Source organism: Equus caballus, chromosome 29, assembly GCF_041296265.1.
Source record: "Equus caballus isolate H_3958 breed thoroughbred chromosome 29, TB-T2T, whole genome shotgun sequence".
Classification (NCBI taxonomy): Eukaryota; Metazoa; Chordata; class Mammalia; order Perissodactyla; family Equidae; genus Equus; species Equus caballus.
In genome coordinates this window covers 43,559,659-43,585,684 of record NC_091712.1, presented here as the reverse complement: position 1 = coordinate 43,585,684, position 26,026 = coordinate 43,559,659, and the positions used below count along the sequence as shown (strand labels likewise).

The following is a 26,026-nucleotide window of genomic DNA, read 5'->3' as shown; positions in this document are numbered from 1 at the left end:
TGGTCTGGTCCTGAGAAACACCCCTGGGTACAGGAAACGGTGAAAATTAGATCCTGGAGAAATCAACACCAGCAGTTTTAATCCTTATTGAGCATATTACTCTTCAGAACCTACTCTTTCAGAATCGACACTGGAAGCAATTCTCCACCGCTTTACCTTTACTGTTGGAAAGTGACTTGCTCCCTGCAGTCTTCCCCAGAAGGGCTGACTCAGAATTGTCTTAAGGACAGAGTGAGCACCAGCGGGCTGAGACCCCGCTCTGCAGGGTGAAGCCAAGAGCGGCCCCGAGATGGGGTTCTGAGTGGCACAGGTCAGAAATGCAGCTCCAGGTCCTCACCTGTGCACCTGCTAGATTTCTTGCAGCAAGATCCACAGCGGCATTTGAAACACACTCCCCGAATGACTCGTGCACTGTCACAATTGAAGTTTTTCTCACTGAATATTACGTAGAGAGGGCACCCCCACTAGGGAGGGTCCTGAAGCTCATTCACACGGACCAAGCCTTTGGTTCAAAGCATTAGACACAGACACCATCCCTTAGTTTGCTTCTGAGAACCAGACTCCTGGTTTATCGTCCTGCACACGGAGGACGGCTCTGTGTAGGGCAGAACCCAGACTTTGGGCAGAGAAGGTTAGCGTGGTCAGTACCCAAGTTCCAGAGATCGCGTTGCCCTGGCAGCCAGTGCTGATGCCATATTCCCCAGTGGACTCGAGCAGGGTCCTCTTGGCTCGGCAGTGGAGGGGGGACCGCATTTTCTGGGAGCCTAGGTGGGGTTCTTGGAACCCTGGCCAGGGCCCGGGGGTGCCTGGTGCAGGATAGGGAAAGGCCAGGCCTCGGGGGACTTAGAGCTCCAGACCAGTGCCAGCAGGATGAGCGTCTACATGGGCAAGAGGAACGCTGTGTAGACGGCACTGGGCACGGCAAGAAAGCAGAGCAGCATTGACAGAGCTTCTTGGAATCTGCCTTTTAAAGATCAGTCCCTGAATCCAGACCAGGATTTGAATTTAATAGGGCCGCTGATGGCACCCGGTCCTGAGTCCCCCGACCCACTCAGCCCCATCAGCCCCGGGTGCAGGGCGAGGGGACCGGGTAATGAGCTTCGGGGACGCAGTGCCTGGCATGATGGATGGCGCACAGCCCTCACGCCGCTCCTCGCCCTCCATCATCTGGTCGGGGTGGTTAGCGGACTGTCAGAGAAAAATAATTTAGCGGAGTGGCTTTAACTGATGTGCTGCCTTCTGGGGTCAAACGACTGTTACAAAGCACTCGAGCCGCCTGGTCCTGCATCCGGGGGCTCAGGGCTGACGACAGGAGAGAAAAGGGGGCTGGCCTAGGCTGGATGACATCCTCCAGCTTTCGCGTGGGGTGGGGTGAGAGGGCGTGGGAAGAGGAGAGCCGTGTTTCCTACCAACCAGGAAAACGCCGGCCGTGGGGGGTGGCTCCTGAAGCCTCAGGCTGGACTCTGAGAGGGACACACCGTGGCCACCATGGGGGGACCCGCTCCGGGACAGCGGCGAGAAGACAGGTGACGTCGAGGCCTGGCAGCCTGGGCACTCATCCGGGCTGCGGGGCACAGTGGAGGGTTTAGGTTATGGATAACGAAGAAGCAGGATAGGGAGGAAAAAGAGGGGAAACGGGAGCAGATGGAGGCTTGGAAGAGGGAAGTACGGTTCCCTGACTTCCGGCCGGGAGGGTCTCGAGGACTTAGAGCTATCTGAGCTTTGCTGCAAACATCAATTTTCCTTGGATTGTGTGTTATTCGAGGGTGGGTTGAAAGGCAAGACGGATGAGCTTATGGTCTAAACCCCTCCAACCCACTCCGTAGATTTTTCATTGAATATTTGAAAATAAATGAGGGAATTAGGGGCAGACACAGCAGGAGAAACAGCCGTCCCCTGACTGGGGCTCCTTGTTAAGCAGGATCCCTCTCTCCCTTGACCAAACCGTGAGGGGCAGACCACACTCTCCCTTGCCAGTTGTCCCTGCTGAGACATTCATTGAATGAATGAATGAATGCATGCATGCTTGCTCCTAGCTGTGACTCAGCAGCAGGGGTCTGTCCACACCATTTTGCTGGGTCGCTGTGGGGTGTTCCGTGTGCTACCTGAGGCCCGGGCGGCACCCTGTGTTCTTCAGCAGACCCGCCACCTCTCCGGGCCATGGCAGACTCTCTCCTGGGTGCTGTGAGGACCAAGCCGTGGCAGCAACAGCTGACAAGTCCTGGGTCCTCATCCTGCATCCCGCTCCCCTCCCGCCTCCTATGTAGAGCGTTTCCTTCCACCATTGGCACCAAAAGTGCAGAAGGATAATTTCTTGAATCTAATAAACTAGCGATGCCCATGAATAACTCTCAGAAAGGTAAGAGAAAGGATAATTTTCACAAATAAGCCGTTACCAGACACACAAGGATGAGGTGGTTTTAAAAGGGTGTGAGAATAGGTCCTGACACGTGGGCGGGGCTGCAGAAACGTCCCTCGAAGGAACGAGGGTGAACTAGTGTCAGAGGCACCGGTCCCTCTGGCTCCCTCGGGCAACCCCCCCAGACACGCCACCCGCCCCGCCTCCCATGGGAATCACTGGATGAAACGATTCACATTCATCTGCTCTCTCCGGGCTCCCCAGCTGGAAACTCAACCCGAACCACGACCCAACACACGCATTTCACCTTGCGCTCCTTTCCCGCGGCTGCAGCCGGCACAGCCACCAGGTGGCCTAAGGGCCTGGCAAACTCGAGTCCTGGGGCGCCATCCTCCCTCCATAGACCGCTGCCCCGCCCCGCCCGCTCCTGCCCCGAGTCCGGCGGCGTCCTCGCCTCATCACCCGGTCCCTTAGCGCTCCCTTTACCTCGGCCAAGTGCGAGAGTGGCCTTCTGTCTGTACCTTCCCACGCCTCTCTCTCCAAAGGCTCGAGAGCCACTCCTAGGGAGGCTGGGAGCGGGGCCTTTGGTGGGAGGGCGAGGGCCGCTCCCCACCCACCGTGGCTGGAGCGGAGGGGTCCGCCCGCCGCCCCGTCACGCCCACGCCTCCGCGCATCCCGGAGAAGCCACCTGCGGGCGGCTACCTGCGAATTCTCACCTGCAGCAGGAGGCGGCTCCCGCTCCTGCTGGGGACGTGGCCGGGCAGCCGGATGTCGAAGAGGGCCTGGAGCGCCGCCTGCGCCGCCTGTCCCTTGGCCAGCTTCTTGCTGCGACCCGAGCCTTCGAACGTCCTCCCGTCCACGCGCACGGCCATCACGAAGCGCTTGGCGCGCTGCCGCTCGGCCGGCTCGGCGAGGCACACGTAGTGCAGGCCGGCGCGCAGCTCGTTCAGCAGCACCACCGGGTTGCTCTCGCCCGGGCGCGCCAGGTCCAGCGTGCGGCACAGCAGCCGCCCCCGCCGGCAGGCCGCGGGCAGCAGCTCGGCGTCGGCGGCGCGGCGGCCCGGGCAGCCCTCGCGGGGCGCCGCCGGCTCGAACTCCTTGAAGAGCGTGTCGGGGAAGTCGGCCTGGTCGGAGGTGAAGTCCGTGCAGGGCCCGGCGCCGCCGCCCATGGCCAGGTGGGCCTGGCAGGCATTGGGGAACTGCACGAAGGACCGCAGGGCCAGCTCGGCCGCGCGCATCTTGGCCTTCTTCTTGGTGGGCCCCGTGCCCTCGAACGTGAGCCCGTTCACCTCCACGGCCACGGCGAAGACGGGCGCGTGCACCGGGCCGGTCTGGGACACCATCCGGTACTGCAGGCCCGGCCGCAGCTCGTGCAGCTGGACCAGCGCGTTCTTGGGCGTCACCGACCACGACAGCTTCTTCCAGATCAGCTGCAGTTTGCAGAGGTGGCTGCCGTTGCCCTCCTCCAGGGGCCTTTTCCTCTTCACGCCTGGCGGCCCGCTGCGGACCCTGTCGCCCTGGGGCAGCGGCCCCGCCTCCAGGTTGCTCACGTTGCGGTTTTCCTTCACGTCTGCGCTGCTGGTACCTGCAGGTGAGAACAGACAGCCGTGACCCAGGGCGCCGGCAGCTCGCCGCTGGTGACAGATACTACTGGGGATGACCGCACTGCGACCCTGACCTCGATGCGCCAGCCCTAGCCGCCAGCGCAGCCAACCAGGCTCACGAGTCGGGCTCCCCAGCTGGCGCCCACAGGAAGGGGACAGAGAAGTTACTATGGACCCGTGAAAGTGGGGCCCAACGCCCAGAAGGAGGAAGGACAGGCAGTCCTGAGCGGTTCCTGGAGAAGAGAGTGGGGAGTGGACGGGGATGAAGGTCGTGTCCCACTGGCACTGCTCCCACCTGTGGCTCTGAGTGTCACAGTGACACCACGGTGCTGAGCCCAGGCACCCTGCCCTCCTCCCAAAGCTGCCCCCCAAACCGGATGAACGCGCACCCCCTCTCTATCTATGGCTCTGGGCAGTGCTGAGGGTCAGGGCGGCCTTCCCTGCATGCAGGACGGTAATAAATTGTGGGGACATCACACACGCATCGCTGCCCGGCACTTATACACTTAATGAACCAGATCTGCGCGCTTCAATGTGGGTGAATCTCCGAAATACAATGTCAGAGGACAAAAGCAACTTGCAGAGTCCACAGAGCACGGGGAATCAATGGTGTGAAGTATAAACACAGACTCCACGTATCTGCGGGTGCTCTGACACACGGAGAAGCCGACATCCACCGGCCCCGAGCTGAGGAGGCGGATGGGTCGCGGGTGGGCACGATGGCTTCACTTGCATCCGGTATGTTTTATTTCTTGTGCAAGAAAGGAACAGAAGTAAATTCAGCAAAACTATCATTTGCTAACTGTGGGTGGTGGGTGCGTGTAACGATGATTTAACTTTTCTGGACTGGCCGTCTTGGGCCTCTCTGCCGGTAAAGCGGCTCCATTTAGAAAACCTCGGCCGTGGAGCGTCCCCCTGGCCACAGGCGAGGCCCTGTTGGCTCTGCTGGCGAATGTGTGTCTGGAAGGCTAACCCTCAGTTTCCTGGGGACCCTCTGAAGAGGACGATGCTGAGACCCTTGGACCCTCACATTGGAACCTTCCCTGCTCCTCAGACCCGCTCTGGGTGGGGGTGGCACCACCTTCTTCCAGGAGAGCACCCGAGGCCCGAGGGGCTGCGGGGTTGCCCCGAGGTCAGGCGGAGGTTAAGCAGTAGAAATGGGATTGCATCCTGGTATGTTTGCTGTCGTGTGAAGGTGATTTTATGGAAACGAATGGTTCCGTCCTTTTCTTGGTCATTTCCAGGGACACCCTATTCTGGGCTCCGGGGAGAGAATGAGGACACCGAGCATCAGCTGCCATCAGCGTTTGGATGGACGAGGGAGCTGAGACAGCTGGGCCGGGCCCGGCCAGCCAGGACCACCACAGACGACCCTTTAAGGCCTCCGGTTTCTCCGTGGGAACCCTGAGTCACGGGCTCTGGGGCGGCTCTGTGCAGATTGTGAGTTTTTTTCTTGCTAAACAAGTGGGAACTGGAGGTGATTTTTACAGCTGGCCCACAGCCTAGAATGGATATGAGTGCTGGTCCTCCTTGCTCCCTGAAGTCAAGCAGCGGGGAGACCCGGCCCACTCGCCTCTCAGGGCGGCTGCTGGGGAATAAGAGCAGAAAGGCACAGTTTCACGGCACAGAGGCGCCTGGGAGAGGTGCCCTCCGCTGGAGATCGCTCTGTCTAGGTCTCACGGCTCTGTGGCCTCCAGCTCTGGGTGCGCCCTTCCCACCACCATCTCCTCTGGAGGGAAGGGCCCGCCGGGAGGGTGTGCCCGTTGGAACCTCCAGCCTCTGATTTGAAAGTGTCCTCTGTTTGCTGAAACCTCGGCTGCTCACGAGGGTAGTTCTTTCAGCTACGAGGTGATTCTGCTGGTGTTTTCTCCAGCAGTTTGCTTCCATAAAATATTAGGTTGGCAGAGGTAATTTTGTTCAAGAGCATGAACCTGGGTTTTATAAGTGAGAGGTGGAAGACATTCATTTATGGTTGATTTTAGTAGAAATAATTACCTTCCACATATCAAGTACTGAATGAGTCCCAGCCTCTCTTGCTCATCGTTCTCGGTCTTGGGCATGCACACAGCACAGAGATGTGTCATTCAGGGTCCGAGATTTGGGGTGAGGGTAGCAGAGCAGATTCACCACGCGGTTTCCCAAATTGAACATAAAGATGGAAAAAAAATAACATGCCAACCCCAAAGCCACATGCCAGATTGCCTAGAAATTGCTGGAGCTCTCTAATTTCTTATCGATTTCTCGCAGCGTGGGGATTGAGCGAGCCTGTCGTGTGATTAAAGTGGCCGGTGTATGGATGACCTCGGCTGCCTTTCGAGGTGGAAGGTTTATCTTGGAGAAACAGCCGATGCCTCCCCGACCTGCGCTGAACTCACCTCCGCGCTCTGCTCTCCCACAACTTGCCATGTCCCATGACCATCGTTACGACAGTTTGCCACGGCACGAGCCACAGTGGTCAGAGTGTGGCATGAAGACCCCTCCGATCATAATCATCGATTAATAATAATTGATACAAAAGCAGGTTTCCGGGCCTTATCCAACTGTGTTTTGTCCTGTCTCTGGTGGGCTCCGCCTTCTTTCTGGAAGTCGGCTCCAGGCCCCACGGACAGTGTGAGTGCTGGCTTGTCGTCTCTGCAGTGTGGGCGGGTGCTGGGTGCTGGCGCCGAGCTTTGCTCGAACGGAACAGCCACCCTGAGCTTCGGTGAGAATCCGTGGAGATAACGTAGGAAGACTTCGTTCGGGATCTGTAGACTTGGCAGGCTCTGGACTGAGTGCCTCCTTGCTATGATGACTGACCCCGCCCCAAAGAGGGAGGAGGCTCCGAGCCTGTGAGGGGCGGGAGAGGAGAGGGTGGGCCCCGGGCTGCAGGGCCTGATTACACACAAGATTCCTTACTATTCCTTGTACCCTTGGCACAGGTCGAACGGACTGTTCACACCAGGATGTAAGAAGAAGTGGTCCTTAATTCCACTCTGGAATTCCTTCTCCAGATAACATTCCCCCAGTCACAGCTCGGAGACTGCAGTATGTGAAGCTGGAGTCGCTCTGCCAGACTCGCCTTCTCATGTGAATGACCGGACACCTGCACGTAAAGGTTCGTCTAAGGGTTCACCTTTCCCCCACTAGCACTGTCTCTCTGTCTGCCCGTCTGTCCCTCTGTCTGTCTCTGTCTGTGCTCACACAGCCCTGGGACCTCAGCCCTGCAGGGGAATTCCAGGAAGTGGAGAGGGAGCAGAGTGGTGTGCTGGGTTTGGGGGCCCATGGCAGCTCCCCCAACTCCATCTGGGGCTCACGTCGTGTTCTTTCCTCCTTGGAAAATTTCTGCCTTGGATCCCAAATGCCTTCCCTCAATGAAGCCCACTCTTGAGGAAGCCGTGTGCACCTCCTGTGGGCACGTACCCCGTGCCCGCGCTGGCGTGTTGCTGCGTGGCACACGGCAAGTCCCCTGACCTCGACTGTCTAACAAGAGGCGTCTGTGGGCTGCGACCTTTACGAGTCCTCTGCGGACAGCACTGGGTTTTCAGACGGTTGCATGTGTCCTTCTATTGTGGAAACTGGAAAAAAGCAGACAAGTGACTTCCTGTCCCATTGGACAAGAGCCACAGGTGCAGTGAGGGGACAATCCCCATGGATCCGAAGGCTGCCAGGCACCAGGAGAATGTCCGAGTCAGAGAGACACGTGGAAGGGAAGGTACACGAAATCAGTTCCATTCTGCTTTTCTCACACATGCGTCGTCTCTTGAGCCCCGTCTCTTTTTTGACAAAAAGTGTCAGCAGATGCAGGGCCACATCTGAAGTTCCAGCGCATAAAAGAATTGCATTTTGGGGAGAAAGAGCAGAATTTTATATTGGCACGGGTGTGGCTAAACTTTCATCTTCTGGGTGAAATGCATTCCTTCAGAGTTGAGTTCTAGGCTGCTTTGTGCATCGGCTGTCACCTCCTGGGGATTGTCGTTCTGCTGGAAGTGTGGGTGTCTGTCCCTGCCTGTGTGCACGTATGTGCGTCTCCTTCTCCCACTGACTCCCTCCCGGGGCCAGCGTTGTCTGGTCGTTATGCAGCCAGACGTCTCGAAGTTGTCACATCATTAAAGATTTTCAGCACTGCATCGCTAATAATGACACTGCGGTGTCTGCAGGTGGCAGGGGGCCAGACAACCCCCCATCCAGAGAAGCAGCTGTGTGGCCTGCCACGTCCACATCAGCCAGTGCCAGCTGACAGGAGCAGGTCTCTGTTCACACGGGGAGGAGGTCTTGCTGCTTTGGGCGTTGGAAGGGGTATGGAAGGGGTGCTGGGGCACAGGGAGGTGCCAGCCGCACAGGCCTGCTGACTCAGTTACAGAAGGCTCCTGGTCCTGGTCCTGGCATTACCGGTGATGCACAGGCCTCACGGCAGTGGCTCTCGGATCAGGCTTGGCATCAGGCGGAAGATGGCTTCCTTGCAAAGGCTTGTCACACACCATCCCGGAGCTGTGCCTGCGACGCACCTGGCTGAGGGTCGAGTGGGCGGGCCTCCCTCCCTCTGGACCTGTGCAAACAGCGTGGACTTGGCAGTCCTGTGGCCCTAGCTGGGAGTGGCTCTTCAGCCCCTCCTCGTGACCCCTGGGTCAGTAGTAGCCACAGACAGGGTGGGGCTCGGCAGTGATTCACTCCTCCTGATGTTCAGAGAAGAAAGCTTTCAGAGTTACCCGAAGTCTTAAAAATGTGGCATTGTCCCTGAGACTCAGCCAAACCCACCCTACTGATGGCTGATCCAGCTGGGCTGACAGGCACCGCCTTCTCTCAGCCAAAGTCTCTGTCCAGTGCTGACCCCCGATCCCAGCCCAGCCCTTGAGACCAGGGGCTCAAGCTCCAGGGACAAGTGAGTGTTGACAGCTAGGGCCGTGGGGCCGTGGGGCGAGCATGGCGATGTCCTGAACCGTGAAACTCCATCCGTGGGCAGGGTCAACGGGCCTTCATGTGACACCAACCCAGGTGTTCCCATGCACAGGGTTATGAATAAAATGAAAATGGGACACTCCAAAGCAGGCCTATGTTTGCATCTACCTGCACACAAGCATATACACAACACATACCACACACAGCATACACACACACACAAAGAGAACATAGATCACACATACACCACACACACACACAGAACATAGATCACACACCACACGCACAACATACATACATCACACATATAACACGTATCATGCATCACACACGTCACACACACAGCCTGCACGCACACACACACACACGTCACACATACATCCCTGTAGGGGAGCTTCCCTCCCTCCTTTTCTATCGTCGGGTGGCATTTGGGCAAAAACAGCCAGGGCCACATCGGCAGTACTTGTGTTAAGTATCAAGCCAAGTGCATTAATTTGGGGGTTTATCTTTGGACAATCTATGAGAACGAGGTTTTCTAAGTGAATCAAGAGTGTGCATTACAAAGGGGGATGACTAATCCACTGATAGAAAATAAGATTTTCCAAGTATTTCAAAGGCATTTTAACATGTAACAAACAATTAAAAGTCCTTCTTAGCTGTAAGTTTCTACCTTGTAGCCAGTGAGCTGAGTTGGGGAAACAGCCTTAATTGTAGGTATTAGTTGCCTGGATGGAGTGCCTGCCTGCTCCAGGGCCAGCCTGAACCATCTTCGCGCGTTATCCAGCTTGATTATGACCTCGGCTCCATGGTTGAGGTCACGGTACTCTCCCTGTCTCATGGACAATGAGGCACTGACCTCAGAATGTGGAGGTTCGTGGCCCGTGGTTGGGGTTGGGGTCAGAGCAGGAGATCCCATGGGAAGGTCTGGCCCCTCTGGGCTTCTGTGTTCCTAATTGTCCCCGCATCAGAAGCTGTGCTATTGGAAGAGGAGGAGAGGCTCCCATATGGGAGTCTAGACTCACCCGGAGTCCAACAGCTTGAGGTGGGAAGAGGAGGAAACAGTCAGGTTTTATTCCTCAAGGCATTTATTCCATGCGTGTTATCAAATAACACGTTTGTCCACATGTCCAGTCCAGCTTGGGGCTTGTGTGTCTGTGTGTGTGCGTGCAGGCTGTGTACGTGCTTTTACATGTGTATATATCTGTGTGTGTGTGTGTGTGTGCGTGCAGGCTGTGTACGTGCTTTCATATGTGTATATATCTGTGTGTGTGTGTGTGTGTGTGTGTGTGTGCAGGCTGTGTACGTGCTTTTACATGTGTATATATCTGTGTGTGTGTGTGTGTGTGTGTGCAGGCTGTGTACATGCTTTTTATATGTGTATATATCTGTGTGTGTGTGTGTGTGTATATATCTGTGTGTGTGTGTGTATATATCTGTGTGTGTGTGTGTGTGTGTGCGTGCAGGCTGTGTACGTGCTTTCATATGTGTATATATCTGTGTGTGTGTGTGTGTGTGTGTGTGTGTGTGTGCAGGCTGTGTACGTGCTTTTACATGTGTATATATCTGTGTGTGTGTGTGTGTGTGTGTGTGCAGGCTGTGTACATGCTTTTTATATGTGTATATATCTGTGTGTGTGTGTGTGTGTATATATCTGTGTGTGTGTGTGTATATATCTCTGTGTGTGTGTGTGTGTGTGCGTGCAGGCTGTGTACGTGCTTTCATATGTGTATATATCTGTGCGTGTGTGTGTGTGCAGGCTGTGTACGTGCTTTTACATGTGTATATATCTGTGTGTGTGTGTGTGTGTGTGTATTCCAGATTTCTGAAGTAGCTCTCCATGAACTAAGTCCTAAACTTTGCAGTTTGGACCATGAGAAGACAGAAAGCACCGTCTGTCAAGGTTTCACTGGACCACGTGCTGTGTTGAGGAAGGAGAACCACGTTCTGACCCCACGTGGACTTTCCCCTCACCCTCTCTGCCTTTGCTTCCTCATCGGGGAATGGGGCATCAAGCTGGAACATCCCCAAGGTTTGCTCGCTTCTGACATTCGGTGATTTCATGACTTTGCTTTTGTGGAATAAGCCAGGGTTATAACCTCAGTTTCCCGTCTTGTTGATAATTATGTTGTCTGGGAAGGGAATGTGTTGTGTTTCTTAAAAGCTGATGGCAAAATGGACAATATTTCCACTGTTGCTTCTTGGTCAAAACAACGATGCTAGCGACCACCAGTAGACATCTGCCACCTCCCCGTCCCGGGACAGCCAGCACGTCCTTAACTCCCTTTGGTGGAAAAGGTGAACCATCTGTTAGGTGACGTGGAAATGCACGAGGAGTCCACGTGGTCCCAAATGCCTCATCCCCCTCGTTTAAAAGCTTGGCAATGTGTTCCACCCAGAGGAGCTGTGACGCATGCCAGACACGCCCAGGACTCTCTCCCGCACACACACCAGCCCTGTCTCCTCCGGGGTCTCCTCAGACTCTGAGCAGGGGAAGCTGTTCAGATCCCCTCCCTCAAAACAGGATTTTCTGTCCCCACACCACACTGCCTTGGTGTCTCTCCAGTTTCAAGTGCCAGAAGTGCTGCCTCCACAGGCGGGCACCCATCCAGCTCTCTCCTTGTTAAATGATTGTACAAACTGTTCAGAGAGACTGTGCTCATTTTTCTTATTCCTTTGCTTTTGGGTTTGGAGGGGAAAACAAAGGGAAGAGAGGACGGATAGTGCCAGGAAACTTTTTTTCTACAGTCCCTGGAGTTCTCAATCACACGGTTACTGCCAATATTTTCCTACCACTCAGGTGAGGACGGGATTCCAGGCGGGGATGGGATTCCAGGCAGGGATGGGTTTCCAGGTGGAGAAGGGATTCTGGGTGGGGAAGGGATTCCGGGGGGGAAGGATTCTGGGTGGGGAAGGGCTTCCGGGTGGAGAAGGGATTCCAGGTAGGGAAGGGATTCCGGGGGGAGGGGGGATGGGATTCCGGGTGGAGAAGGGATTCGGGGGGGGGGGGGAAGGGATTCCGGGTGGAGAAGGGATTTCGGGTGGGGATGGGATTTCACGGGGGGATGGGATTCCGGGTGGAGAAGGGATTCCGGGTGGGGATGGGATTCCGGGTGGGGATGGGTTTCCAGGTAGGGATAGCATTCCAGGTGGGGCTGGGATCTGCTTACTGAGAGTGTCTTCATCCTCGGTGTTTGTGGCCCCGGGGCTTAAGTGCTTGAAGGGAGCGATGAAGGCTGACAACATGCTTACTTTGTCTGGAAAGAAAAGAAGAAGAGGAAACGCACTTTTGACATCAAGTTTCAGAAAAACTCAGCGCTTTTATGTGTTCTTATTACCAAGAGTGTGGACAAGGGAGGTTGAAAGGTCACTTTGGTTGCAGCCGCTTCATTCTGGTTCAGTCTTTTATTGCATTTCTGACAGCATTTTATCAAACTCCCCTCTCCCTTCAATTTTAAACTTCATGATTTCCATCTTCCTTCTTTTCTTATTTTTGGCATCTCCCCTCCTCTAGTTCCTTGTCCCTCAAAACCTGGGGTCATCATCTTGGGTCAACCACCTTGCTTAAGCGTACAGGATGCTGGATGGGCAGAGCCTGCAGACGGGGGTCATTTCACAGACAGGAACTAAGGCAAGTAGAAAATTCTGCAGTTAAACGAGAATCGTGCAAATAAAGCCAAGACTGTTTTTCCCATTAGTGGAGAACTTGCTTTGTGGGCTTCCAGTGCATGAAAAAGTAGAATGATCAAAACTGTAAAATCTCCTTAGTGCATGTTTGAGCAGAAGGAGTGGGGGGGGGAGGAGGAATGTCTGGTGGAGAAGGAGCTGAGGGCCCTGAGCGCTTCTTCCCGGTAAAGGGACGTACAATTGAAGCAGGGAAAGGAGTCCTGGGGCGGGTGCCTTCTGCCTGCATCCCCTGTAGAGGGTAAGTAGAGGCAGGAGCACTCTGGTGTCCTGGGTGCCAGACCAGCCCAGGGTGGGAAATGGACCTGTGTGGGAAGTGCCACTTGTGACCATGGTCTCAGCAGTTTCTCTCTTAAACAGAGAGATTAAGGAATTGTAGGTCGGAAGTATAATCGGGAGAAATGAAAAAATGACTAATAAAGGGAGTTGAAAGAAAAGCTCCTTGTTTTAGAGATTCCACGGACTGAATTGAACCACGGAAGTTAGGAGTGCTTGTGTCCGAGCAGAACTTCCTCGAGGGCAGACGAGAGCCTGCCTGGGACACACCACATGGAGCCCGCGCTCAGTCCCAGATCCCCGCCTCTCACGTCCTCATGCCCTGCAAGGCTGAGCAATTTGTTATATGCCACGTGCATCTTGACCACGTTATTAAAAGCTACAGCTGGAAATGTCGCCATGCTTGTCCACCGTGGTCCGGGGAGGGGGCAGCAGGGTCATTTCCTACAGCTCCTGCAGGTTAGGCTGCCCAAGACCGTGGTCGCCAGCTGTTTAGCCACTTGGCCACATGGCCCCTTTGTCTCCCCTTGGGAAGCTGTCGACACCTGAGAGTGGGGTGTGTAGTGCGGCTCCTGTTTGCATCTTGCTGCTGTTGTCTGCTTCTGTCGTCAGAGAGGAAGACTGTTGCTGTGGCCCCCTTTTGGCGCACGTCTAGGCGCAATTTCTTGTGGAAACCTTAACTAGCGGTTTTATGTGCCGTTAGCCTGCAGGCGTCCAGCCCCGGGCCTGGACCTTGCTCTTTCTCTTTCCACACTGAGCCTGCTTTCTCTTTAGCCAAGCTTTCCAGAGGCCAGGGGAGTTCACACTGAAATTCATTCAGGAGCCTGTTAACAGCCGTTGTTTCCAGTAGGGACGGGCAACAATATAATGTTCACTCAAAGAGAGCAATAAATAACTCAGATACAAAGCGCCTGCTCGTTCTTCATTCCACCGAACAAGAAGAATAAGCCCAGGGAAGCTGGCTCTCCCCGAACCCTCACGGCCCAAGCTAATTTACTGCAAGGGAATGAAATCTCTTGCTTGAGTTATAATTTCATTAAGGCAGCCCAATAATGTTACACAGGGAGTGTAGAGCTCACATGATTTAGTCTGGAGCATCGCAAAATGAAATTACAATTTTGTAATAAAGCAGGGCTACCAGCCAAACACCCACAAAAATACACTAAACCATTGCAGAGCTCACCTTAGCGAAACTGTGAAATATTTAAAGATTGTTTTAGGTCCACCAAAGCTCTCGCTTTCTAGGGTTGCCAGAATTATCAAGTGAAAACACAAGACAACTACTTAAAACTGAGTCTCAGATAAACAACAGATACTTTTTTAGTATACATACATTTGTAATATTGTGTGGAACATACATATACTGAAAAAATTATTTGTTGTTTATCTGAAATTCAGAATTAGGGCAAAGCACTTGAATAGACATTTCTCCAAAGAAGATTTACAAATGGCGAATAAGCACGTGAAAAGATGCTCAACATCACCAGTCATTAGGGAAATGATGGGCAAAACTACAGTGAGATACCACTCACACCCATCAGCATGGCTGTTATAAAAAAGGAAAAAAACTAGAAAATAACAAGTGTTGGTGAGGATATGGAGAAACTGGAACTCTCGTGTACTTTTGGTGGGAATGTGAAATGATGCAGCCATGATGGAACCAGCAATTCCACTTCTAGGTATTTACCAAAAGAATTGAAAGCAGAGTCTCAAAGAGATATATGTACACCCGTGTTCATAGCAGCATTATTTACGAGAGCTAAAACATGGAAGCAACTCAGATGTCCATCGATGGGTGAATGGATAAGCAAAATGTGGTATAAACATGCCGTGGAATATTATTCAGCCTTAAAAATGAAGGAAAGTCTGCAATATGCTGCAACATGAAGGAACCTTGAGGACATTATGCTGAGAGAAATCAGTCAGTCACAAAAAGACAAGGACTGTATGATTCCATTTATATGGGGTCCCAGAGCTGTCAAATTCATAGAGACAGAAAGTGGAATAGTGGTTGCCAGGGGTTGAGGGAGGGGAGCTGGGGAATTAGTGTTTAATGGGGGCAGAGCTTCAGTTTTGCAAGACGAAAAGTATTGTGTGGATGGATGGTGGTGGCGGTCGCACAGCAGTGTGGATGTGCTTAATGCCTCTGAACTGTCTGCTTAAAAGTGGTTGTGATGGTAAATTTTATGTTACATATATTGTACCACAATTTAAAAAACGAAAAATAATTCAGAGTTAACTGGAGTCGTCCTGTATTTCGTCTGGTAGCCCCGCGTCTTTGTCTCTGGTAACCCGTCCAAGTCCTCTAGTGCGGTGGAGTTCAGATTTCACGGGCTGGCTTAAACAAACCAGGAAACCACAGAGTTGCTAACTTCTGCTGCTCATTATGTTCATCTGAGACCCCAGGTCTTCTCCACTGCTGCCCTTGCTTCATAAAAGAAAACTAGCTAACCCTGAAAGCACGTAAGCTCTGCGTGAGAAATAATTGTTCCTCAGAAAGGACAGACCACACCTTTAGAATGTCGTTAGAAAAGAGGGTGGGGAAATGCATTTATTATTTAGAAAAATTACAACAAAATTTATTTGATGTCCTGCCTTTCTTTGCAGTTGTTTCCTTGATACTTGGCGTCTGCATTCAGTTCATTCCATGGCAGCAGAGCTGCAATATCCAACTAGTTCTAGTCTTTGTGTATCAGTCATCTGTTGAAGGTTTGGTTTCATGCAGTTTACTGATGAAAAATGGAGGCCGTAGTTTTACTTTACTCAATTCCGGACGTTTTGGGTATGCTGAGAGAAGCTGCTTAACAGAATTCTCCACAATTTCTGCTGCCTCCCCGCCCTCTCCTTGTACAGTCTGCAAGAAGAAGGTGTTTCTCCAAAGAAGGTGGCTGGAAGGGAGGTGCTCCCTGCCCTCAGCCCTTTGCATCTTTGCCCAGCTCAGGCCCAGAGCATCTGACGTGAACCAGCCTGAAAGTGAGCCCAGAGAGATGCAGCCAGCCTGGACTGGCCCTGGTGTGGGCGCGGGCCTGGTGCCATCCTCCAATCAGGGGTCGCTTTCAGTATAGGTCTGTTTGCCCTTAGTCATGGCTCAGCACGCCATGTTTAATGCATTACTTGAAATGATCCAGGGCATTTGCATTATAAACCTTATTACACTGTAAAATAAATGACTTTGGCTCTTGTTGAAGTGATTTCATATATTTTTGGAGCATGTGGGGAAGCATTTTCAGGGTCAGAAGCCCTTCCCTGGAACCATATGCGATCTCATTGGTTGAGAATACTGATAACGAAGAACAAATACAAGAGGGTAAGGGCATAAACACAGATAAATAGACCAATGGACCAAATAGAGAATTCGGAAATGGAATCATACCTGTATGATCAACTGATTTTCAACAAAGATCTAAAGGAATACAGTGGGGTAAATAAAGTGTTTTAAACAAATCATGCTGAAAAAACTGTACAACATCTTGGAAAAAATGAATTTTGAGCTCCATCTCATACCATTGTGAAAAGTATCAGAAAATGGATCATAAACCTAAACGTAAAAGCTAAAACTATAAAACCTGTAAGAAGGAAATATAAGAGGCTGTTTGCATGGTCTTCATCTAGGCAGATTTCTTAGACAGGACATAGAAAGCACTAATTATAAGAGAAAATAATTAGTTCTCATCAAAATAAAAATTTCAGCTCACTTAAATACACCGTTAAGAAAACAAAACGCAAACCACAGATTGGGATAATATATTTACAATCAAGACAGCTGTTTGTTACCAGAATATAAGAACTCTTGCAAATGAATAATAAAGAACAAAAAAATCCAAATTGAAAAAAATGGGCAAAATAACTGAACAGAAACTTGACAAAGGAAAATATGCTATAGGCAGTCAGCACATCGGAAGGTGCCCAACAGTGTCGCACGTTGGGGAGGTGCAAATTAAAGCCACGAGACATCACACACACCCATTAGAACATCCAAAACTAACAAGATTGATGATGCAAATGTGAGCAGAGAGGAAAATGTTTGGCTGTTAAATATTCACCTATTCTATGAGCACCAATTCCAGTTGCAGATATTTAGGCAAATGAAATATATGAGTTCAAAAAAAGACTTGAGCAAGAATGTTGAGAGAAATTTTATTCATCGAAGCTCAAAATTGCAAGCATCCCAAGTGGCCATTGACAGAAGAGTAGAAAAACGAATTGTGTTACATTTATACAATGGGATACTTTCCACAATAAAAAAGATGGAAGTATTAAAATATATTATGATATGGATGGATCTCTAAAATGTGTTGAGTGAAAAAAGCCAGGCACAAAAGAGAATGTGCTATGTAATTCCATTTATACACAGTGCCAGAACGGCAGAACTACTACCTGGTGAAAGAAATCAGGCAGCGAGTTGCCCCTGAGGGCCAGGTGCAGACTGGCTGGGAAGGGCGCAGGCATCTCTCTGTCATGATGAAACGTCTGTATTCAGATCGAGATATGTGCCTCACGTGTGTATGCATTTGCCATTGAACTGTAACATGCAGTTTGTACGTTTTTCTGTACGTAAATTATACTTCAATTGTTTAAAAGTATTAAAAGATAAAAAACATGACTCGACAAGAAAGTCAGTCATGTGAAGCAAACATCGAAGTATTATTTAATCTAGAAAGGGAAAGTGGAAGATGGAACAAAATGTCACTTAATCTGTACAAAAGAAAACGTAGGATGTTGGATGTTAAAGAGACATGTCTACCAGGAGAGAGTAAATCGTATATGCAGTCATGTCCCCACTTATAGGGACTTGGGTGTTTCTTTAATTTTATTTTATAGATTTGAAAGTGCAAATATATTAAAAAGGCTTTGACGTTGCAACGAGAAAAATGACCAGCTCAAAGATAAAGCCGTTTGGTGACATCTTGGGATTCATATCAAGATGACTGTATGTATGAAAACAAGGGGAGACGTGAGGAGGGAGAGTGGAGATGGAGCCACAGGAAGTGGAAGGATGGATCAGAATCAACACGGTGTGCCCAGCCACACGCCTCGGTGGTCCCGGAAGACTCAGTTCACCCGCAACGGTGACCCGAGGAGCTCTGAAAAGGTCAATATTTTTGGAGTCTATTTTTTGTTTTGTTTATAAACAATTTATGAAACAATTTTTACCAACTAAGATGAAAATTAAAAAAAATCCTCTGTTGCATGCGCACATGTCAGTTATCAGAAAATCCATTCATGTGGCATAATACGTTTGCTGGAACTTTTGATAAAAACTATAATTGCTAAAATGCCTAGGAATTTGATCTTATCCTTTGCTTCCTGAAAGGCCCTAAATATTTCTTGGTATAGCTTGTTTTAAAAAATTACATAAATTGTGCCCTTCGGTTCTGTCCTTATTTCAACAATTTGAAGTGAGGTGTCATACTTGGGTCTTCCGCTTTTGTGGGCCACACACACGCCCGCCTCCGGCAGAGCCAGCGCTGTTGGACAATGACATAACTAGAAGACACGGTGACAGTTGGAGCCACAGAACTCTGCAGGGACCTTCAGGCTACAAACCTCAGCTCTCTAAGTTCCCTTCTTATGTTTTCTTATTGCCGAAGCGCACTCTGACAGATGGCCTCCCTCAAGCCTGACCCACTTTTCATAGCCCTATATCCTTCTCGAGTATGGGGCTGTCTTTAATAGATGCTGCTTCCATCCACACACAAATGCAAATCAGTTTGAACAGGTGGGCTACCCTGAGAAGTAAGAACATCCACGCAGGGAGGAGACAGGAGTAACGTTCTGGAGCAAAGGCAAAGAATTCTTCTCACAGATTTTCAGGAACACATATTTCAAAACACCATTTCAAGCTACCATCCTGTGAACAACATGAGGGAGTTCAGTTTTTTTAAAAAAGATTCTGGGTCTGCACTGATTTAACACACAAGAAGGTTTGATTCTCACAAGAAGGTGAGGATCTCTCCTGGCAATTTCCAGATGACACTCATGGGTGGCCTCGAACGGGTCCAAGTAAACAGGTGGCCAGCCTGCAGTGTGTTACTCACTCATTGTATGGGCTGAATTGTGTCCTCTCCCCAAATACAAGTTCAAGTCCTAACCTCCAGGACCTCAGAATGTGGCTGTATTTGGAGGCGGGGCCTTTTAAGAGGTGATTAAGATAAAATGAGGTCATTGGGGTGGCCCTAATCCAATAGGACTGATGTCCTTATAAGAAGAGATTAGGACACAGAAACGCAGAGGGAAGATCACGTGAGGACACAGGGAGGAGACGGCCGGCCGTCTACACACCCAGGAGAGAGGCCTCAGGAGGAGCCAGCCTGCCTCCAGGGCCTCGGACGTCCAGCCTCCAGGACGGTGAGAAAGGAATGTCTGCTGTTTAAGCCGCCCTGTCTGTGATCCTTTGTCATGGCAGCCTGAGCAGACTAATATATTCACTCAGTAAATCTTTATTGAATTCAAATAGATGCACACCTAATCAATAATTTCAACCTCTGCTGTTCAGGAGGAACAATGCACAGAGACCTGGCCTGGCCAGGGGGCTGGAAGGTCAGGGGAGGCACCCTTCAGGAGGTGACTGGTCAGCTGAGACCTAATAGAGCTAACAGTATTAATAATAATAATGCCCACCACTTATTAAGCACAGGGACAGCCTTTGAACCAGGAGGTCTGGCTCCAGAGCCAAGTATGCTTCTGCTGAGAAGATGAGCATGGGATTGTCCGTGCCAAGGGTGGGGAAGGCCACTCCAGGCAGAAGGAATGACATGTGCAAAGGCTCTAAGTAGTGCCAGGAGCCGGTTCAGCTTCTGAAAAATGGCACCTCTGTGTGGGTGGATCCTCCTTACCGTGGGCACTGAGCCCTGATTCTGAATTGGGGCCCTGGGAGACCAGAGGGCAGAAAACATAAAACTTCTGGATTGTGAGAGATGAGCAGGAAGGAGGCTGGGAGACACACACAGGGACAGAGGGAGAGAGAGACAGAGACAGAGAGAATTTTCGTTCAAAATGAGTCTGAAGCTCAGACACGGGTCTTCAGAGTCAGCCCACACCTGCCCTGGGAGATAACCAACATTTGGACTCCTGTTACTAAGGGGACATGGCAGCCAGCTGGACTCTCCTGGTGGATGCCCTGCAACTTTGGCCAATTAAACCGAGATTCTTGCCTACTTCCTCATCCCTGGATGGGCTCGGAGTCATCATGAGATGGTAACCTTCACTCCGGACCAGATTGGGTTTCACAGATCGAAAATGACTACAAAGTGATGAACTCTGCCTGAGATTTGTTGTGGAACAGAGCAGGAGAGGGAACAGAGTGTGGTTAAAAGGAGAAAAATGGAAAAAACACAATAGTTGTTCCACGTGTGTACTCCAAGGAGTTGAAACTCCTGAGTGAACTGGGGAGATCTCTTTACAAGGATGCACACAGCTGCTTTGCCGCAGGGATGCTCACCTGCGTGAGCAGACACTAGCATCTTGGGGTTTCCCAGGTGGGATGCCTGGGCAGGGGCTGGAAGTGAGTGGTTGGAATGGTGGAGTGGAAGAGTGGGAGCCTTCTTCATCCTTTCAAGACTCAAAGGAATCAGAGAATGTACAATCCTAAATTCCTTTTCAAAGTTCCCAAGTTTCGTTGGAAGTAATCCCAAAGTGCAGGGTGCAGCCAGCTCCTGGCAGCTACAAGAACTATTAATAACTATGCATGTGAAAATGTGACTTGTAACTCGCAGGAACTAGAAACACGGGTCTCAAGGAGTTGCATGGCAAAAATTAGAGATATCTTAGGGGGCCCATCCTTTTCAATATCTAAGGCCTGTTGTTCTCCTGCATGGCTTCCCGTCAAAGTCACAGCACTGAGACTCCCATCGCAGCAGGGGACACAGCCCAAGCTATCATCACAGTGTTATGAGCATTCTCGCAGACCATGCAGACATTTTGGGCTTGATGTATGTACCACATTTCAGCTGAACTGGGATTATTTTTGGAAATGAGGGGAAGATCCTGAAACCAAGAGGCTCCCTCCAGATTGCTCTATGTGAACAGCGGGCAGAGACACAGATGGTCTGACAGGTGATTGACGGAGGAAGGCGACCTTTTGCAAGAAAGTGTATTTAAATTAAAAATCTGTATATCTGAAGGTGCGCGTTCACACTTCACTTAGACTCGGAGCTTTCCAAGTTGTCTGCCATGGTTCTGCAAAGTCTCAACGCTTTCTTCATTTTATGCTTCCTCTGGGCGTGGATGCGTGTAGAAGTGGGTGATGTCATTCTCTAAGTTAGTTCACTGTCCCTCCCATGAACTTCGAAGTTCGAGCGCCACTTTAGTCTCCATCACTTCACTGTGAGGACAGCAGGTCATGCTGAGAAACTAGTGATTCCAACCTAATTGCCAGCCAGTCTGGACATGGTCATATGCCCCCTTGTCTATATGGGACACCAGCGGGTCAATGCCAGTAACAGATAATATGGTGAGGCCAGGAGGTCAGAGTCCGGGTGTGACGCTCTTTGAGGCCATTTCACATCCTGAGACGGGACAAGAAAGCCTGCAGCTGCTTTCAGAAGATTTCCCTTCCCCCGCAACCAGCAAAGTGGAGGTCACCAGAGTCCCTCCTTCAGCAGACAACCTTTGAGTCTGCTCAACGGTGCCGAGCGTGTGGCCAGGCAGCAATCTGTTTTTGGTAGCAACTGCATTCTAGAATTTTCTGGGCGGTTGAAATTTTTACACTGGCTGAGTGCATTTCTCAAAAGGGGAAATAGATGTGTTCTTGCTTTCTTTAACTTATGATCCACTCGCCAGCCTTCACACATAGAAAGGAGCCATGGTCACCCTCACGGCGCTCAGTCCCATAGACCCTGCCCCCTTTCCTAATTTTTGGGGGGCACTGTCTGTTGTAGAAAATCCTCCACAGTTCTGGGATGTTCTGCTCCTTTGTGCTCCATAGCTGTTGGCCCTGGGACGAGGTTGATGCCAGCTCCAGTTGTCTGAGGCTAAATGAACCACTCCATGACTTGTGGTTTCATGGTGTTCATCTCTGACGCCGTAAGTAGTTATTTCCATGTGGGACCGTTTGTGGGAGCTGAGGGAGTTCTTGGGCAGCGAGAGCAGGTGGCCGAGGGCTCCAGTCATAGATTAAATTGTGGGGAATTTGGGGCTGAGGTCAAGAGCGTCTGTTGCTTGGGCTCTGAGCATCAGTGAGTAGATGAGAAAGTGTACAAGAGATGATTGGACCGTGATTCTGGTCAGGAATTCTATTAAAGAACCAGCTTGAAGCTGGAAATTCTCACAAAATAAAATTTAACCCTGTGGACCTACACAGGTGCTGCGAGGACTGTAGCTAGTGACCCACAGACACAATGAGGAATATGATAATTCCGCATAGTAACCACGAACTCTCCGCTGGTCATGAGCTTCTTGTGCCTGTAGACATGTTTCCCCAAGTCCTTCTTCCACTGTGTTGGGTTTGCACCTTCCTTCTGGCCTCCCTGTCCTCTTTCCCTGGAGACATCCTTTTATTTTACAGTTTTATGTTCTACTTCTGTTTTGTAAAAAGTTTACGCTTGTTAGTTTTCTCTGGTCATGACCGTTTCTTCTCAGACACCTCTTACCCTTCGACAGAAATCATCCCTCCGGCCAGTAAGTAAGCAGCTTCACGAGCGTCCACCACTGACTCAAGATCACTAGGTTTGGAGCACAGAATCATGCATTTGTGCCGGTTAATTTTACGTGTCAACTTGACTGGGCTACGGGTGCCCAGACCTCGGGTCGAACATTAATTCTGGGTGTGTCTGCAGGTGTTTCTGAAAGAGATGAGCATCTGAATTGGTAGATGAATAAAGCAGATGGCCCTCCCCAGTGTGGATGGGCCTTGGCCAATCCAAGGAGGACCTGAACAGAACAAGAAGGTGGAGAAAGGGAGGAGTCTGTCTTTCTGGCTGGCTGTTGAACAGGGACGTCCGTCTTCTCCCGCCCTCCTGGTTCTCAGATCTTCCAACTACAAACTACACGACCTGGAGACCTGTAAGTCTCTAGCTTACAGAGGGCAGACTGTGGCACTGCTCACACTCCATAATCATTCTGTCTCTCCCTCTTATTCCATTGGTTCTGTTTCTCTGGAGAACCCTGACTAATACGCACTCTGTCCCTGAAATATGGTTATGTTATACACAAGCTATCACAGCATGTGGAACCCGAATTATCAACCATATCTGCTGCCTGCCTCTTCATAGCCCATCTGGCTCCCCACTTCTTGCACCATAATAATGCAGCATCGTCCACATCCTGCAAATGGTACTTCAGAACGTGCTGTTCACTGTCTTGGGTGGGGGCCAGTGTGGCTGGTATCTCAGGTCTTCCTTAACTTGCACAATGTCTGTCTGCAGGGTGCATGTTTCCTCATTTGAGGGCAGCTTTGGGGCTATGACTTCACAGTGAGGATGAGGCTGTGGTGGGCAGCTTCTCCAGAATCTCTTTGCTGGTTTACCCTGGTCTCCCCAGCAAATACTCTGTGCCAGTCTGCCCCAGTATGCCCTGGTCAGTCCCAGTTTGTCCCTGTCTGTCTGGTGTAATTATTAATAGCATTTTATCACTCATAAGAGTGTCCCAATTTGGACAACAAAGCCTGAGGTCATCCTGCTTACAGACAAGGCTCTCATTTGGAGTGGGGTGGTCTGAAGGCACCTGAACTTCTTAATCGCCAACTCTCTTCTGACTCGAAAGCCAAACTCCTCGCTCTTACTAGACAGTATCCCAGTTGTTTCAGAGACATTTCTGCTCAAAACTAGACGAGTATCTCCTGCCAAAAACTGGCATGCCCAGTGTTTCTCCGACCCATTTAATACCACCCACCCAAGGGTCCAAATGGAAACCCTGGGGTCACTTTGACTTACCTATCTCCCTCACTCCGCTCTCCAGAGTGTACCTTCTGCTCATTCCTCCCTTTCCCATCCCTGCTCTCACCACATCTGCTCCCATCTGAGTTTCTGCAACCACCTCCCATCTCTCACATTTACCAGTCTGTCCTTTAAATTGTTGGCAAAATCACTCTTCTCGAGTGGAAGTTATGCAAAGTTCCAGGAGGTGAGAGAGGACGGAACCTCTCAGAACCACATGTTGGTCTGTATGGCCCGAGCACAATCCTGGGGGGAGGTGAGAGGGTGTAAGGTGGGCAGCGAGCAGGAGGAGAAGCGAGACCAGCCCCACGGGGCTCCATTGACCACATGACACTTCTGGGACGTAACCTGGAGGCCACAGGACCTCTGAGGGGGTGAGGCCAGGGCTCCTGTGAGGAGACCACGTTCTTCAAAGACCTGCACCGGACTCCTCAGGGGAAGGAGCTCACGTGAATGAAGGTGCTTTCGTTCTTCGAGACAGTCCTTTCTGAACCCACTCCTCACAGGTCTCGTACGACAGCTGACGGTACTGTCTTGAAAATGAAGTCTGACACAGAAGATGGATTTTATGCCCTGCTGGAAGGAGGTATGACCCTGGCTGTCTCCCCTCCATGTTTCCTACTTGAAATTCTTTGATGGTCCTGAATGTGTCTCGTTTAGGTCTTCACGGTATAGAGGTCCTGGTAGTTGTTTATGAGAGAACAGCAAGGTCGTGGCACATCCCAGGTACCACCTCCTCTGTGTGGCCTTTCCTGTGCCCCTCACCTCAACACTCTGATTCCTACCCTGTTTACCATCCGTGCCTCACGCTTGACTGTCATGCATCTGCAGAGCTGGGTCTTTACCGTGTGTGCTTATCTCACCAGCTGGATGGTCAGCTCCCTGAGGGCTGGGCAGACTCCAAGCCACAGGAGGGTGCCAGACCTACAAGTTGAGACATCTTGCCCCACCGCCCGACCACTTTAGATCTCAGTTTCCTCCTCTCTGAAATGCAGATGATCGTCATCATCATGAGGTTGCTGTGAGAATTAAATGCGACAAGGAGGTGAACACAGGATGGGGCCTGATGTGAAGACACGCTTGATACAGTTAGCATGATTAGTTTAAATCTGATGATGGAGTCAGCGCGTCTCAGGACGCAGTCATTCTCTTCAACTTGTGAGGCTTTCCGTAGGTGTTTGTTGACTCTTGCATTTCTGAAGGCAATTGGGTCTAGCATCATTATTATTTATTTTCTAACGTCACTTTTATTATTTAAGGTATTGACTTGAGTTCATTTGAAAACTAGAAATAAAGTATTATCGAACCTCCTACAAGGTCACACTCTCCTCACCTGACATGGTTAGCCTCGTCGTCAACACTAACGTCTTCATCAATGCTGTTTGAAATTTGGCTAATTTCTTGTCTCTTATATGAATTACATACTTTAATTACCAAAAGTAGAGCACTGATCACATAAATAATCGTTTAGAGAGCAGGTCAAAGTGTTACTGAGTTTGCGAGTCTAAATTTGATTATTTCCCTTTAGAATGGAGCTCTGGCTAACGTATGAAAATGATATTTTTTGCTGTAAGCTCCCTAATAGACTTGTCTATTCATGCAGCCCATCTCAGGTCAAGTGAGTGCTGCTAAGTGGTCCTTCCAGAGGCTGACTGGGCATGCCCATGGGAGCAAAGCGGCCCTTTGCTGTTCTGATGTGTGTAATGACCTGTGATATTCACATGTGATGCGTTCACACGTATTGGCAGGCATACTATCCTATAGAGTATTGAGGAGACCCCCCCCACTCCCTGCCCCCGAACCACGCCCTCCTCTGTTCCACACTATCCTTGTCATCAAGTGCTGTCCTGGCTCAGTTTGGGCTACTTGGACCTGGGGTGGAAACAGCCTGTCACTCATTCATCTAATTGTTTGTTTATTCAACAAAGATTTATGGAGCACTTACCATACCGCAGGATCTAACGTCCTAGAACAGTCTAGAACTCCCTGGTCTGGCTTTATTTTCTGCATGGCCTTTATCATCATCTTCAGTACTGGGTGTCCTACTTGCTGGATTGTCCCTCTCTCCTGACCAGAATGCAGACCTCGCGCAGGCAGGGACTTCTGTGTGCCTTCAGGAGAGCTGGGCGTCCCCGTGTCTGCGGGGCCCACAGAAGGCATCCACAGATATTGTTTGAGTGACTGAGGGCGGGTCGCTCAAGACATCTGACCTTGAACTAGGCAAGTTGGTCAAACTGGTCCCACCTCCTGTTTTAAGTTCACGCTCCTGTTTTGTGCTAACCCATCACCCTCTCCTGTGGTCCTCCACCAGGATTCCCCTCCAGGAGCCTCCCAACTTGTGCTCCAGATGAACCTTC

The 26,026-nt window shown here is 50.8% G+C and overlaps 1 protein-coding gene and 1 long non-coding RNA gene across 2 annotated transcripts in view; one reads left to right on the top strand and one right to left on the bottom strand.

Annotated features, from left to right (window-relative positions):
• Positions 1–26,026, bottom strand: part of ADARB2 (adenosine deaminase RNA specific B2 (inactive)) — a 455,480-nt gene that overhangs the window by 134,983 nt on the left and 294,471 nt on the right. The window contains exons 2-3 of the mRNA XM_023632103.2: positions 12,006–12,092; positions 3,076–3,944 (exon numbers count right to left, since the gene is read on the bottom strand). Coding sequence (XP_023487871.1) covers positions 3,076–3,944; positions 12,006–12,092 — 956 coding nt within the window. The remainder of the gene's footprint in view (positions 1–3,075; positions 3,945–12,005; positions 12,093–26,026) is intronic.
• On the top strand, positions 9,698–15,978 carry LOC111771216 (uncharacterized). Its single transcript, XR_002804915.2, has 5 exons — positions 9,698–9,880; positions 10,701–10,867; positions 11,584–11,635; positions 12,350–12,466; positions 15,403–15,978. It is a non-coding gene; the product is annotated as an uncharacterized lncRNA (long non-coding RNA).